This window comes from Colobus angolensis, unplaced genomic scaffold (genome assembly GCF_000951035.1).
Source record: "Colobus angolensis palliatus isolate OR3802 unplaced genomic scaffold, Cang.pa_1.0 Scaffold3, whole genome shotgun sequence".
In the NCBI taxonomy this organism is placed as follows: Eukaryota; Metazoa; Chordata; class Mammalia; order Primates; family Cercopithecidae; genus Colobus; species Colobus angolensis.
In genome coordinates, this window is record NW_012116265.1 from 23,869,997 (window position 1) to 23,888,104 (window position 18,108).

General features: G+C 39.1%; 1 protein-coding gene across 1 annotated transcript in view; it reads left to right on the forward strand.

Moving 5' to 3' along the window:
- The window catches only part of SYNJ2BP (synaptojanin 2 binding protein), a 46,677-nt gene that overhangs the window by 24,304 nt on the left and 4,265 nt on the right, over window positions 1-18,108 (forward strand). The window contains exons 2-3 of the mRNA XM_011949646.1: window positions 4,484-4,620; window positions 17,426-17,521. Of these exons, the coding sequence (XP_011805036.1) occupies window positions 4,484-4,620; window positions 17,426-17,521 (233 nt within the window). The remainder of the gene's footprint in view (window positions 1-4,483; window positions 4,621-17,425; window positions 17,522-18,108) is intronic.

The following is an 18,108-nucleotide window of genomic DNA, read 5'->3' on the forward strand; positions in this document are numbered from 1 at the left end:
TCTGGATATTAGCCCTTTGTCAGATGAGTAGATTGCAAAAATGTTCTCCCATTCTGTAGGTTGCCTGTTCACTCTGATGGTAGTTTCTTTTGCTGAGCAGAAGCTCTTTAATTTAATTGATCCTATTTGTCAATTTTGGCTTTTGTGGCAATTGCTTTTGGGATATGTGGTCACCCTACTTATGCAAGATTTTTCTGGGACATAGCCAATAATTAGCAAGATACATACTGAATAGTCTTTCCCTTTCTGGTGGTTTCCAACTGGCATCTGTTTCAATTGGTTGGTCCATATGCTGGATGATTGCCGAAGATTTTAGGCATCACACTTGCTCTTAAGGGGGGATTTCTAGGTCACATGTCATAGACATACTTAATAAGTTTGAGTTCCTGTTTATAGATGGGTGGAATTATAAAATGTCTTCCCATTTTTTTGGAGATTCTGCATTTGTACTGTATATTTATTCATCCTTTCTTTGTCAGACTATGTAGTTTGGAGCTTTAGCAGCCGTTAATTTATGGACAACTACTCCTAGCGCCTTATCCCAATAGAGCAACTACTATGTAGTTTATGAAGAATTTTTTTCATATTTTATGTTATTGGCCCCTAACACTTATCTATTGAGGTAGAGAGGGCAGAATTTATAATTCTCATTTTATAGAAAAGGAAGCTGAGGATCAGAGGTAAACTGACTTGCTTCAGTCCACATATCTAGTAAGTTATAAACTTAGAATCAAGTCTTCTGACTTTGATTTGCTTCTACAGTATCTAAAAGGGACAGGGAAAAGGATAAATTTTGGTTTGTGGTTAAAGTAGGAACTGTCCAGGTTAGCTTTATGTCTTCCTCAGAACATAACATAATGCCTAACACATAGTGAATGATGATTTGCTTCTGTAGTATCTTAAAGGAACAGGAAAAAAGAAAAACTCCAGTTTGTGATCAAAGCAGGGAGTGTGCAGTTTTACTTTATGTCTTCCTCAATTGATAACACAACATCTGACACATGAGATTCAATCAGTAATTTTTACTGAGCAAGTGAACTGGGGATTATGCAGGTATCTGTATGGCCTAAGTTCAGTTGGTCATGCCACTACTCAATGCTGTGGTGACTCTTTTATTGCAGCAATGCTTTGGCTTATAGATAAACCCAGTTCTGTAAATATTCTGGCTGAACAAAGGGCTTCAGGTCAGTCCAGGAGTTCTCATGTTAAATAGTTTGGTTCATTTACAACAGAAGTAGCAACGGGTTAAAAATGTACCTATATAATATGACTTTGATGGGGTGTGTAGTAGAGGCTCTTGTTTGTTTATGGTAAATCTCAGTAAAATTTCTTCTACTCTTCCTTTTCTTATGCAGTTAACTTTGAATAATCAGTAGCAAAGTCCTTTCTCTTGCTAACTACTATATTGCATTCAGCTGCTTAACATTTGTTTCCTGTTCCCAAGATCACCAGAGGCACCTGTAGTGTTTGATGAGGATGTTGGATTTCATAGAAAGATTTTCTCTACATAGTTTGTTCTAGTTTGGGAGAGGTGGGTTGGCCTTGGCCCACTTGTTCAAAGCTGTCACAGTTTTGAAGTCATTTCAAAACCTTTGATAATCTTGTTCCATCTACTTTTCCACTTTATCTCAAATTTCTGTACCTTCTCCAATACTTCCCACCTCTATGATACAAATTGAGGGTGCTGTGCTCCAAGAAAATCATTTAGTTAGTAAAGCTACTATTTTTAATACCCAGCACTTCAAGGAAGTTAAAATAGCATCTTCCAGAAGTAGCACTTTCTTATTTAATTTATTTAGAGAAACAGGCTCTTGCTGTGTTGCCCAGCCAGGTCACAAACTCCAGAAGTAGCACTTTCTATGATGGATCTTTTTATTTTATTATTTTAGAGAATAAATTCTTTTTATTCTGTAGCTGCAGAGATTTTATGCACAACATATGCTTTTTATTTATTTTATTTTATTTTTGAGATGAGGTCTCACTCTGTCACCCTGGCTGGAGTGCAGTGACACAATCTTGGCTCACTGCAACCTCTGCCTCCCAGGCTCAAGCAATCCTCCCACCTCAGCTTCCTGAGGTTGGTCATGTGCCACCACGCCTGTCTAATTTTTTGTATTTTTGGTAGAGATGGGGTTTCACCACGTTGCCCAGGCTGGTCTCGAATTCCTGAGCTGAAGTGATCCACCCACCTTGGCCTTCCAAAGTGCTGGGATTATAGGTGTGAGCCACCATGCCTGGCTAAGGTATGCTTTTTAAATTAAATGTTTCCTGTTGTGTCTTTGTTTGGTCATGTTTTTCTTTAAATCACAGATTGATTTGCTAGTGCTTATGTTATCTTGCTCTGTTGCCCAGGCTGGAGTGCAGTGGTGCAATCTCCGCTCACTGCACGCTCCGCCTCCCAGGTTCATGCCATTCTCCTGCCTCAGCCTCCCGAGTGGCTGGGACTACAGGCCCAGCTACCAAAGCACCATGCCCAGCTAATTTTTTGTATTTTTAGTGGAGACAGGGTTTCACCGTGTTAGCCAGGATGGTCTCGATCTCCTGACGTTGCGATCCGCCTTCCTCAGCTGGGATTACAGACGTGAGCCACCACCCCACTCCCTCCCCGCCCCGCATATGTCTCTTTAAGTGTCTTTTCTATTGTGACCAGTGTAGGCTGGTGATTATGGTTATTCCTTCCAATTACACCACCAGATTTTTGGTTCTTGTTTCCAAACTATCTCCTTTCTCTTACACTATGGCCCTGAATTCTACCAGTAGCTGACATTAAGAAAGCCCTAGGGAAGTTCCTTTTTCCTTTTTTTTTTTTTTAAGCATAGGTAAAATCCCTTCATAACAATGGTTTCTGTACAGTGAAATCCTTTCTAGCACTTAGTTGTTGGTCCATGGAAATAGCACTTTGATACTCAGTTTTCTTTCCTTCTCTTTTTTCTTGTTTTAAATATTTTATTTTACTGTGGTAGGAACACAACGTGAGATCTACTCCAAACAGATTTTTCAGTGTACAATATACTATTATCTATAGGCCAGTGTTGTACAGCAGATCTCTAGAACTTGATTCATCTTGCATAACTAAAATTATATGCATTTAAAATAGTCAAACTCATAAAAACAAATATTAGAATGGTGGTTTCCAAGGACTTAGGGAAGAGGAACTGGGGAATTGCTAATCAATGAGTAGTCAGTTTTTTCTACAGTGAATAAAACTTGTCAATTACTATACCCAAGTATAGATTGAGTAGCCCAAATCCAAAAATCTGAAGTCTGAAATGCTTCCAACTCCAAAACTTTTTTTGTTTTTTTTTTTTTTTGAGATAGAGTCTCGCTCTATCGCCCAGGCTGGAGTGCAGTGGCGCGATCTCGGCTCACTGCACCAACTCCAAAACTTTTTAAGGGCCAACATGATGTTCAAAGGAAATGCTCATTGAAGCATTTCAGAGTTCAGATTTTTGGATTAGGGATGTTCACCTGGTAAGTTTAATTCAAATATTCCAAAATCCCCCAAATTCAAAATTCAAAACACATTTGGTCCTAAGCATTTTGGATAAGGGATACTCAACCTATATGTGGTTGTACTTGAAGTAGCAAAGGCAGGGAGGGTAAATTTGATGATTTAGTCCTACCATGAAATAGCAGTTACCTTTCTGGTTCTGAGGTTTCTCTGCCAACACCTACACCACTGCCTCCACCAACCAAAATAGAAAAAAAAAAAAAAAAAACTCTCAAGAGATTTTTCCAAAGCACTATCATACATAAATTCTCCAGAAGCTTGGGAGAAGGGAAGTGTGGAAGGGAAGGTATGATTAGGAATCTCTCACACTAAATTAGGAACAGTTCATTTGATAATTGGTAAAAATGCATAGCTTCTTCTCATGAACACAACTAACCCTGCTGCGGTAATATCAGGAATGTCAGGAATTGGGTCCTCTGAATACCATCAACAGGATCAAAATTAAATGTGAGTAGAAGAACTTACATCTAGGCTGGGCGTGGTGGCTCACACCTGTAATCCTAGAACTTTGGGAGGCCAAGGCAGTAGTGATTGCTTGAGGCCAGGAGTTCATAACCAGCCTGGGAAACTGAGTTATGAACTCCTGAGTAGCTGGGATTACAGGCGCCCGCCACTATGCCCCCTAGCAAGACTGTCTCAAAAAAAAAGAAAAAGAAAAAAAAGAAAGAGCTTAGAGTAATCACCATTACTCTTTAAGTTTTCTATATATCTTTCTTTATATATTCAACAAAACAGGTGAATCACTGTGTTTATATTTTCAGTTGTGCCTCATTTGAGTGAGCAACTCAATACTCTTGATACTGCTGACCTTGTTCATGACCATTCACCAGCTCCATCACAGCCTGACTCGCCAGTGTCTCCTCTCCATCAGCCTTTCCTCCCCAGTAGGTTTTTCCGCCCTTTCTCTTCATCTTCTCTAATCCCTTCTTTCTTCTTCACCCCCATCTTTTTACTCCTCCATGATTTTCTCAGGGCTGGGCTTCAACATCGTCGGTGGGACAGATCAGCAGTATGTCTCCAACGACAGTGGCATCTACGTCAGCCGCATCAAAGAAAATGGGGCCGCGGCCCTGGATGGGCGGCTCCAGGAGGGTGATAAGATCCTTTCGGTGAGAATGGGCTTCGGCCTCCTTCACTGTCCTTTGCTCCCTAAGCCCTAAGTCCTACCCCTATCCCTTTCCTTGGAAAGATTTGGGTCTGGAAATATACAGATTGTAGAGCTGAATGGGAACAACTTTGATCAGTCATTCTTTCCAACCCTATCATTGAACATGGAGGGCAATATTATGCTCACCTGATAATTTTAGCGTTTTTGTTGATTAAAACGCTAATGTGTATCTTCCTTTGGGGAATGTCAGCCCTTATAATTGGATTTAACTTCAAAAAACAGAAAGAAGGAAGGTTGGAATTAAGTGTCTTTTTCAGACTCAGAGCCCTTTTTCACCCATTATTAACATGAAAATTTGGAATGCAGTTGATTTGGGTATCTGTCCACTGTGTTCCCATTTCATCCTGCTAATGTCTCTACCAAGACTTACTACATGGAAACTATTAATCTTATTCTTTTCCAGAATTTCCTCAAGGGGAGTGACAAGATCCTTTTTTTTTTGAGATGGAGTCTCGCTCTGTCACCCAGACTGGAGTGCAGTGTCATGATCTTGGCTCGCTGCAACCTCTGCCTCCCGGGTTCAAGTGATTCTCCTGCCTCAGCCTCCTGAGTAGCTGGGACTACAGGTGCCTGCCACTATGCCCAGTTAATTTTTTGTATTTTTAGTAGAGACGGGGTTTCACCATGTTGGCCAGGCTGGTCTCGAACTCCTGACCTCATGATCGCCCTCCTCGGCCTCCCAAAGTGCTGGGATTAGAGGTGTGAGCCACCAGGCCCGGCATAAGATCTTTTTTTAACATGTTGAATCATAGCGCAGTGTTTAATAATGTTTAAGAAATGAACAAGTTAAGAAATTCAGGCAAACCTAAAAAGGCTGGCTGATAAATATGGGCCCACAGACCTCAGGTCTTAAAATAAATTAGAACAAGCCTATAGTCAAAACTATTAAAATGCAAAATATAACTCTGGCCCTGTTGTTCATTTCTCCATATTAACATAGGTCATAGTAATCCTATGATACTATCAGTTGCTGGGGGATAAGGAGGTATAGATTGGAGATAATTATTCTGTAGAATTTCTTTTTTTATTAACTTTCAGGACTAGTGAAAAATGGCCAACTTATTACTTGTATGGAAACAGTACAGATGATTGGTATAAAGAATGGAAAAATGCTGAGGGTGTGAGATATTATCTAGAATATTCTTGGGAGAGCTGGCTTCAAAGGGCTAGACTTAAATAAAAGGAAATTGAAATAGGATAGGGCTTCTCATAGGAGAAGCTCCTAAGCAGAAGCTCCTGTCTTCTCCGGATGGGCCATAAGCCCATGGTCTGAAGAGGAGAAAACTATTCCCTGTTTTCTTTTAGAACTGAATAGGGCAGGATGGCCAGGTTGGGAAAAGGTTGAAATAAATGAATGAAGTACAGACAGGAGAAGTCTTGATTGGCAGAATTAAGTATTAGTCTCAGAGACATGATTTTGAACCTATCTCTATAATAATATGTTAGCTTCATCCCTTAATTTTTTTTTTGCTATATAGTTTCATTTGAATTTTCCCTTTCATTTCACTTTTCATGCAGTTCAGGTGATTAGTGATTACAGGTCATACGTGTGAATCTCTTGCTCTTCTTAGCTGCCAGCTTACTGAACACTTCTCTGCCATGCAGCCCATTTGGTAGCAGTACCTGAAGTCAGAGATACAAAGGAAAAGAGAAAGAACATCCATCTTCTCTTCATTTGGCATCTGAGTATTTGAGTGATCAGGCTCAGCAGTATGGATCTGAATGCCTCTTCAGGAAGACCGTAACTCCACTTAGTCCCCAAAAAAGAAAGAAAATCAGAACAAGTAGCTATTAGAGCCACCTAAATTAGCTCAAGAATGTCTAAGCATGTGTCCTCGCTGATCCATAATATAAATATAGTATCAAGCACCACAGTATTTCAGTCCTTCTCATTGACTGTTTTGCCTCTCTTCAGTCCGTTAAGCTTCTCCTAGACCCTATTTATTAATCTGTGAGATGGAGACAGTGATAATATACTGTCTTCTCAAAAGGATAGTGAAAAGTTTAGAAGCAGATTATTTCCTTTAGCTCCCAGGGAAAGACATTCATCCAATATGAATCAACGTGGCAGTGGTACTGTAAGGAAATGCTGAGAGTGGGTTGTTAAAATAAAGGTGTAGCATGTAGTTAGAATCTATGCAGCTTAATATTTTGACACATAAATTACATTATCCTCAGAACACTGGAATCTGGGCTCTGTGGATGAAGAATAGGAGTTCAGAAGAGAAAGAAGAGAGCTATATTATTTTAAAAGCTTTGGTTAAAGGTAGATTATTGCAAAATGAGAATGGTGAGACGTATTTGAGCACTAAATGTCAGGTAACATGCTGAGAACTTGAAATTTATTTTGTTTAATATTATAGTAACCCTATGAGGTGGGCATGATTTTTGTTCCCAAGCCATTTGCCCGAAGTCACACAACTAGTAAGCAGCAAGGGACTCAAACTTTGTTTGAGTCTGAATTTGTAGCCTTTGTTTTTAACCACTATGTTATACTGCCTCCTAAAAGGTAAATGAGGAGCTAGGATTAGTTATCCTAAAGACAAAGTTACATGGTGAATTAACAGTAGATTGCATGTATGGTTTTATATAAAAACTGAAATTAGGCCAGGTACAGTGGCTCATGCCGCTAATCCTAGCACTTTGGGAGTCCAACGGGGGTGGATCACTTGAGGCCAGGAGTTCGAGACCTGCCTGGCCAACATGGCAAAACCCCGTCTCTACTAAAAAATATATATATACGAAAAATTAGCTGGGCATAGTGGCATATGCCTTGGTGCATGCGCCTGTAGTCCCCCAGCTACTCAGGAGGCTGAGGCAAGAGAATCACTTGAACCTGGGAGGTGGAGGTTGCAGTGAGCTGAGATCATGCCAATGCATTCCAACCTGGGCGACAGAGTGAGACTCTATCTCAAAATAAATAAAATAAAATAAAATAAGATAAAAACTGAAATTCATCTTTCTATAAATGGTAGAATCAGAAATAAGGAAATAAATCTCAATGTAAAAAAAAATTATTAGATACAAGCTGAAATGAGGAACCTTATGTGGACCATTTCCTCACAGAGAAAATAAATTATTGAAAGGCCTCTCAAGTTTTAAAAAAGTGTTGGGGCTGCTGATAAATGATGGGAGATAAATGTCGATGAAGAGAAAAGTAGATGTCTAAATTTATAGCAAAGAGGATTTTGCTTTACCAAAATATAAGAAATATAAAGATGTATATAAGATATTAAATATTACAAAGATATGTTACAAGGAATGATATGTTTATGTTCTGGCCATTTAAGGAAAAGGCATGCAAAAGAAGAGAGGGGAAAAGCCAGGGGAAGGAGAGGCAGAGATAGAAGACATATGGGGGGTGTATTAATCTGTTTTCACACTGCTATAAAGATACTACGTGAGACTGGCTAATTTATAAAGAAAAGAGGTTTAATTGACTCACAGTTCCACTTGGCTGGGAGGCCTCAGGAAACTTAAAATCATGGTTTTAAGTTTTAAGTTTAAACTTTAAAATCATGTTTTTAAGGCGAAGGAGAAGCAAGTATCTTCTTCACAAGGTGGCAGGAGAGAGAGAGAGAAGGGGAAAGTGCCAGACACTTATCGAGCAACCAGATCTATTGAGAACTCATTATCACCAGAACAGCATGAAGGAAACGACCTGCATGATCCAGTCACCTCCCACCAGGTCCCTCCCTTGACGTGTGAGAATTACAAGAGTTTGCTTCAAAATTCTTCTTTCTAGATCCCATTCCTTAAGAAATACTATGAAACAGCCTATTGCATCACTTACCCGTGACATCCTATTCCCCCTCTGTCCTTAAGTGAACTTCGATGCCAGAACGGTGAAATGTACTTAAGTATTCATTTATTATTGGCTTTGAAGTTCTCTGTAAAAATGATGCTAAATTATGTATTAGTCTATATTCCCATTTAGTTTTTATGTACTTTCCTATTCTCACGTGGGTTATTTTTCCATGTTGTAAAATATGCCCCATTTTTCCCCTAGTAATGTTTGCTAGATAAGCTAAAAATGTATCTCTTCCTTAGCACGTATCTATTATAGATAGCTATATGTGACATGTAAATTTCCTGGAGTTATTATTAGCTATTAATTTAATCCTTTCATTCTCCCCAAGTAATTCCCACATATTATCTTGTTTTCAAGTTCTAAAATTAAATAACTGCATGATTTATCATGTAGTTTCCTCTTTCTCATCAAAAGTGAAATTTCATTTTTTATGATCACTGTAGATGATTTAAACTTAAAGAAAGAAAAATAAATTTTCTTAAATAATGATGGCAAATGATTTTTAAGGACATGTTGCATCTGACAACCGTGAAATAAAAATGGCTATTACCAATGGAAGAACAGACATGAGGTCGAGATGAAAGCTGGAAATTCCTCACCCGTAGTTCATTTTGTGTGTGTATGCTGGTGAGAATGGTTTATTATTAGCATAGGTTGCAATAATAAACCAGTGTGGAACCTGGGATAATTTTATTTTTATTTTTAGAAAAGTAGGCCGGGCACGGTGGCTCAAGCCTGTAATCCCAGCACTTTGGGAGGCCGAGACGGGCGGATCACGAGGTCAGGAGATCGAGACCATCCTGGCTAACACGGTGAAACCTCATCTCTACTAAAAATACAAAAACTAGCCGGGCGAGGTGGCGGGCGCCTGTAGTCTCAGCTACTCGGGAGGCTGAGGCAGGAGAATGGCGTAAATCCGGGAGGCGGAGCTTGCAGTGAGCTGAGATCCGGCCACTGCACTCCAGCCCGGGCAACGAGACTCCGCCTCAAAAAAAAAAAAAAAAAAAAAGAAAAGTAAACTAAGTTTCTTATTCCTTGTGTGTCTGCCTAAATGAAGGCAGGCGAAGAATAGTCATTCTTCAGTGAACATGACATTTTTATTAAGCTAAGGGTGACATATCTGGTCATACTACACAGTTGAATGTTCCATTTTAACACGGAACAAACCCCTTATATAACACAATGGCACAGATTGACCATTAGCCAGCTTCATTTCATATTCTGTGTAAGTACAGTTTTTAATTTGGTGAATGAAAGAGTTGGTTAGTCATCAACATTTATCAACTATTATACTTAATGGTCTTCAGAGCACTGTGCCAAGTGCTGTGGAAAGTTACAGAGAAAATGAAACACTGGTCTCTGCCCTTACCTTAGAAATCAGTGAGAAAGACCCAGCAGAAACCCCCATCCAATCAGCCGCAGAGATGTTGAAATATACAGCAGCATTCTTTAAACAAAATGCCTCCGAGGAAGGGTCTTTGCTTTATCATCTCTTTATCTCCAGCACCTAGTCCTGTACCTGGCCCAGAGTAAGCATCTAATAAGTTAGTTCCGTGAGTTAACCCCTCCATTATAACACACTGATTTTTTTGGATGGGATCTAAATAATCTTATTTTTATGGTTTCTTCAAAAATTGATGAAAAAAGAGACCAAAAAATCTTAGTAAAAAATTACAGGATCTTAGTAAAAAATTACAATATCCAGAGTATGTTCTCACATCTATTGCTTATTAAATTGAGCGCATTCTTTCTGCATGTCTCTGCATTTACAAGTCAGAGATCTTGTTTTAGATTATCCTGAGGCAATTCAAAATTCTTAATCAAAGAAAACTAATTTTAACTCAGCTGATTTCATAAGGCAGGAAACAGGAAACACATTTTAACATGCTAACAACCAGAGTTAAAGTAAAAAAATTTTATGTTTCCTCATCAGTTAAATAGAACAACACCATGCTCATTCTCTGAACCTTCGGAGTCAGCAAAATTTTCTAGCACATTGTAAATCTGCCGTATCTTAGGTTCAATAAACCTTACTATGTCATGAGTTAAGGAAGCTGAAGTAGCAAGTTAATTCTGGGATTACTCAGCCGAGTAGCTCCTGGTACTAAAAGTGAGGTTCAAGGACCAGCAGTCTGGCCATCACCTGGGAGCTTGTGAGAAATGCAGAATCTCAGGGCCCTTCCCAGACCTACAGAATAAAACTCTGCATTAAGAGATCCCCTGGTGAACTTGTGCACAGTAAAGTTTGAGAACCACTGCTGTAGGTAAGTGTTTTTCAAACCTTTTAAATTATGACCCATAACAGGAATAACATACATTTCCTATTCATCAACTAAGTGTGTGTATGTATGTAGGTGTGTGTGTGTATTTGAAGCAAAAGTTTAACACAATACTTTTCTGTATGTGACGAATTTTGATATTTTGTTTTCTTCTAATTTCACTTTTTAAAAATTAACTGTTTTTTTTGTTTTGTTTTGTTTTTGAGACGGAGTCTCCCTCTGTTGCCCAGGCTAGAATGCAGTGGTGCAATCTCAGCTCACTGCAAGCTCCCCGTCCCAGGTTCCTGCCATTCTCCTGCCTCAGCCTCCCGAGTAGCTGGACTACAGGTGCCCGCCACCACGCCCGGCTAATTTTTTGTATTTTTAGTAGAGATGGGGTTTCACCGTGTTAGCCAAGATGGTCTCGATCTCCTGACCTCGTGATCTGCCCACCTTGGCCTCCCAAAGTGCTGAGATTACAGGCGTGAGCCACCGTGCCCAGCCAAACAACTGGTCTTGACCCACTGGATTGATTTCACAATATTTGAAAAATTACTACTCCAGTGAATGTAAAAGTACTAATGAAATCTGTAGATGCAAGGGATATGTAGAAAGGGGTGTATTAAATAGGGGAAGTAGTCCGGGAGTGGAGACCAGTCAAAAGACTGTTTCAGGCAGATTAGGTAAGAACTGACTCAGACTTGAGAATCACCTTGAAGGCGTGTTAAAGTGCAGCTAGGAAGACGCCTAAACATTTGCATTTTTAACAGGTTCCCAGGTGATGCTAAGGCTGCTGGTCGTGGGACCACACTTTGAGAACCATTGATCTATGTTAGTAAGGATGGTAGTGAAAGGAGTGGATTCCACAGACGTTTAAGGGTAAAATCTACAGAACTTGGTGGTTAGTCACTGAGCAGCTGGAATCTAAAAATGCTTAGAGGATGTCAGTATTGGAGAGCAAATTCAATTTTGGAATAGAAATGACATTGTCAAGGGAGAAAGTCGTAGTCATGACATGTTTTAGGACTGGTTTACCTTGGGTAAAGGATGAGAAACGGTTCTTTAAAAAAGAATTATCTTTGCATTTCTAAAAGGTCTCTTATTTGGGGTTTTAAAGTAGTCATTAGAATAATGTCTCTTAAATTAGAATACCTTTAGGCTTAACTAGGAGAGTTGCAAGGCATAATTGGCTTCACTGGCCTATGCCCTTTATAACATCTTCTTTTGCCTGATGTACCAATGTCTTTCTTCCCTGTTAGCAGAAGGAGACTCAGATGAGGGGCAGGATTACACACTGAATCACTGGCAGGTAAAGCTACTATTAGAATCCAGGCCTTGCAGCTTTATGTATTACTGAGATTATGTCTGTCAGGCTTTGTGTATTTATGGCTTTTTCAGGGTGCACTCTGCAGCCAAACTTCAAGAAAGCATGTGCTATTTATTATGCTCAAGTGTACAAAGTTCTCTTACCTGTTGTAGAGTTATAATGATCAGCTGAGATACATCTTGAAGTTACAATAGAATATAAAGTAGTATCAGGCAGAGTTCAATTTGGACTGTAAGAGAGTTACATAGTATTCAAAGTATAGTTGCATAGGTTTCAGAGTTAGAGTATTCAAAGAAGTAAATCAGATCTAGTGAAGTTATCTAGAAAGGCCTTGTCAATGAAGTGGCACCTAACTAATTTTTTTTTTTAAATTTTAATGCTACTTCAGTATATACAAATGAATAGTATGTTTTTATTCAACTCTAACTTTTTTTCTTTTTTTTTTTTTGAGACAGAGTCTTGCTCTGTTGCCCAGGCTGGAGTACAGTGGCAAAATCTCGGCTCACTGCAACCTCCCCCTCCCGGGTTCAAGTGATTCTTCTGCCTCAGCCTCCCAAGTAGCTGGGACTACAGGTGTGTGCCACCACGCCTGGCTTATTTTTGTATTTTTAGTAGAGACGAGGTTTCACCATATTGGTCAGGCTGGTTTCGAACTTCTGACCTCGTGATTTGCCCGCCTTGGCCTCCCAAAGTGTTGGGATTACAGTTGTGAGCCACCATACCCGGCCTAAGCTCTAACATTTTAAAAATGTGTAACATTAAATACAAACCAAATGGCAAAACCAATAAAAATTTAATTTACAACATATATGTGATAGGCAGTAATGTGTTGCTAAAATAAAATCCTTGCTTGCCATGTAAATTAATATAGGTTAGTGTTTTAAAGTGAAGGCTTTTGGGCCAGCCTGCTTGAGTTTGAATCCTTGGCTTTGCTGCTTTCATTGTATTTGCTCATAGATAAATTGATAGCCTCTCTATACTTCAGTTTTATCACTTATAAAATAGGGGTTCCTAACTTACAGAACCATTGTGAAGACTAAATGAGTTAATACATGTAAGATGAACAGACAGCTCCAGACATGGAGCTGCAATAATTCTCTGCAATTATTACTGACTACTATGGCAAAGATTATTTTAAGCCCAGTATTTCTACCATTTAATGTGGTGACCCAATTATCTCATTTGCATTTATATTGCTATGAAACCCTGGCTCTGATATTGAGCTGTGACATCATTTGGCATTCATTGACATGACTGCATCATTAACTTACTTGTCTGCCTCTAAAGAAAATACTTATTTCTTTATAATGAGAAATACAGCTAGCACATGGGCTAGATTACTTAAGTGAGCATTCTCATGACAGTCAGCAATCTCACACCTATTCTGTCTCCCAGGAGATAACTAGAAAATTGAGTCATTGAGAATTCATTGTGATAGTTATAGAAATCCTAAAGTTCTTTCCCTACAGCATAGCTACCAAGAAAACCAAGGCATAACATGAAATTAAAGACCCTCAACTAGAAAACTGTATTCATTTCTACACTGTAGGTAGCAGGACTGATCCTTTTTAAAGATCAATCTTGGAAGATAAATAGAATTTTTCAAAAGAGAAAGGCATCTAGGTGGTAGATACAGTTTGAGCACAGGTGTAAAGATAAAACATATGTTTTATGTCCCAGTCAGTGAGTTATGTGACTTAGCTAGAGTATAGGATATAGTAAAAGAAATAGAGATTAACCTGAGAAGGTAGGTTAGAGCCATTTCCCGGAAGACTCTCCATATCAGCATAAAAAACAAGGTGTGTACTCTTTCCTTGCTCCCCAATTTTGTTTTTGTTTTTTGAGCAGTAAAGTGGTACTAACAGAATTGTACTTTAGGAAGATTAATCTGGAGACCTAGTGTTTGAATCGGTTCAAACCTAGAGAAAAGTAAATCAGAGAGAAGTGATCACAGTAGTTCAACCAAGAGTATTTTAAACCAAGAGTCTTCTAAATTGAAGTTTCTTTTGCCAAGGTTAAGGACACGCCTAGGAGACAGGTATGTGTACCTTTCTCCAAAGATGATTTTGAGGGCTTTAATGTTTAAAGGGGAAAAGTAGGCTGAAGAGCAAAGAGGGAAGGTGTGGTAATCCACATGTTGCCAGAGGAAAGGAGCAAGCAAGGGAAGAGTCAATTATGTATTTTCTTTTGCTTAGTAAGTTGGGACTTTACATAAGATAAGGTGAACATAGAGTAATTACCTGTGGAGATATTTAACCTGTTATCTGTAGCTATCTGCTTAGGAACAAAAGGAAAAGCAGTTTATTGCATGACTCAGCTTGCAGCTTAATTTTTTTTTCTTTTGACGTAGTGGATTGGGGACCCAAGTTTTTATTTTATTTTTAGTGTCAACAGTCTAAAACAGGCAAGAAAATACTTGGTGAGAGATGTCATGGTGTTAGACTATGGAGTTTGGCCATCTATTGTATATGACGGTTTAGACTATGGAGTTTGGCCATCTATTGTATATGACGGTTGACAGCAGAGAGACAATTTAAAACTGTTATCAGAATTTTAGCCTGGGCTAGGTACAATGTCTCACACCTATAATCCCAGCACTTTGGGAGGCTGAGGCAGGAAAATCACTTGATCCCAGGAGTTCAAGTCTCCAGTCAGCCATGATCACACCACTGTGACAGCCTGAGTGACACAGCAAGACTCTGTCTCAAAAAAAAAAAAAAGTTTGAAGGAATGATAGTGGCAATAAGAAGCCAGGTATGTGGTCTGATTTTTGTGGAAAGTAATAAAGAGGTTTTGGATATGTGGATTTAGGGTCTAGCAGAGCATACAGGTATAGGCATCCAGCAAGTAACTGGCAAATCCAGAAGTACAAGTAGGGATACAAATTTGGGAGTTATCTTACAGATTATCGTTGAAATTGTTAAAGCTCACGGTGGGAGAGAAAGAAAGAAGATAGAGGATTGACACTGAACAACCTTGATTCACCTTCAGGAGAAAGAAAGGGGAGAGGAAATCCGGAAAGGAATAATTTAAGAACTAAGAATGCTGAGTGTTCATATGCCAAGATAGGAGAAAATTACAAAAGGGAGGAGGTGGTCTGAAGACAAAAAGGACTATAGGATTTGGTGATTGGAAGTCATTGGTGACCTTTAGAAAAACATGTTCTTCCCTTCTACCTCATATATTGTGATATTACAGGGGAATAGAGAATGAATGCTGAAGAAATAGAGGTAGTGCATGCAAACTGTTCTTACAACAAATTTTGCAGTCAAAGAGGAAAGAAGCTGGGAAGAGAGTGATAATGGGTTCCAAGAAATAGTTGTTTTGTTTTCTTTATAGAGGTGTATAATTTTAGTTGAGAGAACGAGCAGAGAAAGATAATAATTAAGTAATCAAAAGGACAGAGTGCGTGAGTTTTGTAAGGAGGCTACAAGAAGTATGATCAAGATCATCAATGGATGGTTTCACCTTGAAAAGGAAATAGATCTAATTCAGAGACTAGGGGAAAGGAGTAGTGAGAAGATGTAAAGAAACTTTGAGGGAGAAGGAAAGAAAATGTAGAAAGCATTTATCAGAAGTCCTCAGTGTTCTCACAAAAGATAAAGGAATTAGCTAGGGAGAGAGGTAGAACTGGGGTTGGAGATGGTGGTGGAAAAAGGTCTGGAACAGCCATCACTGCGTGTTTATTAAGGAGTTCAGTAAATGAGTAAAAGGGGTTTTAAGGATGAGCTGGAGTCGGCTAGCATGGGTATATGGTGGAGAATGAGAATATATCTTTTTCCCAGAATATTCAACTCAATGATGGCAAGAAAAGTATTGCAGAATATGGCCCAGGACTGGAAAGATGGCAGAAGATCATGGGGACAAAGGATTCTAATGATTTACCAAGTACTTTGTTGAAATTACAACAGGAACTCCTAGATGGGCAAGGATGCAAGTGAAGTCTAAAAAGGTTACGAGGAGGAAATTCAGTAGATGAATAGAAAGTATGAAAAGAGTGGAAATTGCTGTCAGGTTTTTAAGAGTTTGAGATATTGGAGCTGAAGCATGTCTAATATTGAAGTCTAAGTTTACGTCAGTTGGTGACTGAAGTGAAATGGAGTTGAAAACTATTGGTTTACAAAGATAGACAGTCTATAGGGCAGAAGTGTTGGTAGATTCATTCACCAAGTGTATTGGCAAGAGAGAGAGTAGAGGGAAGATTATGAATGCCTTGGAGAAGGAAGATTGTGACAAGGAAAATGAGAGAGTTCAATAAGTGAGTGACTTGAGCATTAGCTGAGCAGAGGATAGTTGGTGAGTCAAGATGGAAGAATAGTAGTACAGAAGGAACAGTGAAATGCAAGGGCACTTTGATCTTTCTTTCATTATTTACAAATCCTAGCCCTAGCTCCAGCATGAATCTCACTGAGTTTCAAGTTTCTTCATCTGTGGAAACAAGATAAAAATAATGTCTACTTCATAGGGTTAGCATGAGAATTAAATGAGATAATGTATATAAAGTACAGAACCTATCAAAATAAATATATCAGATGTTCTTGTCACTGCTGCTGCTAACGATGACATTGACATGTATAAAAGATATGTAATCTTGCTGTGCCACTGAATACAGCGTAGGATAGATTATTACATGTGACCGATGTCACTCCTAACAGCAAAAAGTATTAATACAAGTATTCCTTCACATCTCTCACCTCTAAGTGGTAGCAGTGACCTACATGGAAATTTTTTTAAGGATTTATATCATCACAGGAATATGGTTTTTACTAAATTTTGATTAAAAAATGACTAATTCACTAATTTGGATGTAATGGATAGGAGTATCCGTGGAATCACGGGAAATTGTTTACTATGAAAAGCCCAGTAGAATGGGCTAGTATAGATTTATACCACATCAAAATAAATTGGTGGAGAGTTTCATAGAGTTGTATTTTTACAGTTGCAGCTGGCAATGCCAGGGCTTAGGAATATAAAGGATAGGATGGTAACCTGGAAGAACATGCTGTCTGTAAGGAAGCAGGTTAACGCTCGTGGAAGACATACTAATACAGTAACAGATTCTCAAGTGTCAAAACCAGACAGGCATAGAAGCTAAGAGGAAGGAGAAACCACTTTTTATTTTACCTAGGTTCTCTTCAGACAGCCTGTGGAACTTCAGTTCTAGGAAAACAAAATTTTGAAAATGAAAAAAGTTCTAAGTTCTGAGCTCTAAGTAACTTTGCCCATACTCCTAGTCCTTGCAATTTGCTCTGAATGAGTTTACTATTGAAAGTTTGGCCATTTGAAAATAAATTGTTGGCTTGTAATAGCTTTCTTCCTTTCTTACTACTCTTTTTTGCTGTTTTGACAGGTAAATGGCCAAGACCTAAAGAACCTGCTGCACCAGGATGCTGTAGACCTCTTTCGTAATGCAGGTTATGCTGTGTCTCTGAGAGTGCAGCACAGGGTAGGTATCACCTCGAGCCAGAAACCTGGCACCAGGCTTTCACACTGTACTTCGAATAAACCCAATGTGTGTAATCTTCAGTGTTGCTTTTTGTTTGTTCATTTTACACTCATTCCCCTGAAGAGTTTCTCAGGCAAAGGGAGGGATCCATTGGTACTTCTGCTTATCACTGAAGGACATTCAGGCCAGGCACGGTGGCTCACGTCTGTAATCCCAACACTTTGAGAGGCCAAGGTGGGCGGATCACTTCAGGCCAGGAGTTCGAGACCAGCCTGGCCAACATAGCAAAACCTCGTCTCTACTAAAAATACAAAAGATTCAGACACAGTGGTGCACACCTGTAGTCTCAGCTACTTGGGAGGCTAAGATGGGAGGATTGGTTGAGCCCAGAAGGTGGAGGTTGCAGTGAACCAAGATCATACCACTATACTCCAGCCTGGGCAAGAGAATGAGACCCTGTCTAAAAAAAAAAAAAAAATAGAAAAGAAAAGGAAAAAAAAGGAGAAATTCACAACAGTAGGGCTTATAACCGAGGTCCTTGCTTCAAGGTAATATGCCTTAAAGATAAAGCTTGACAACCAAATTAA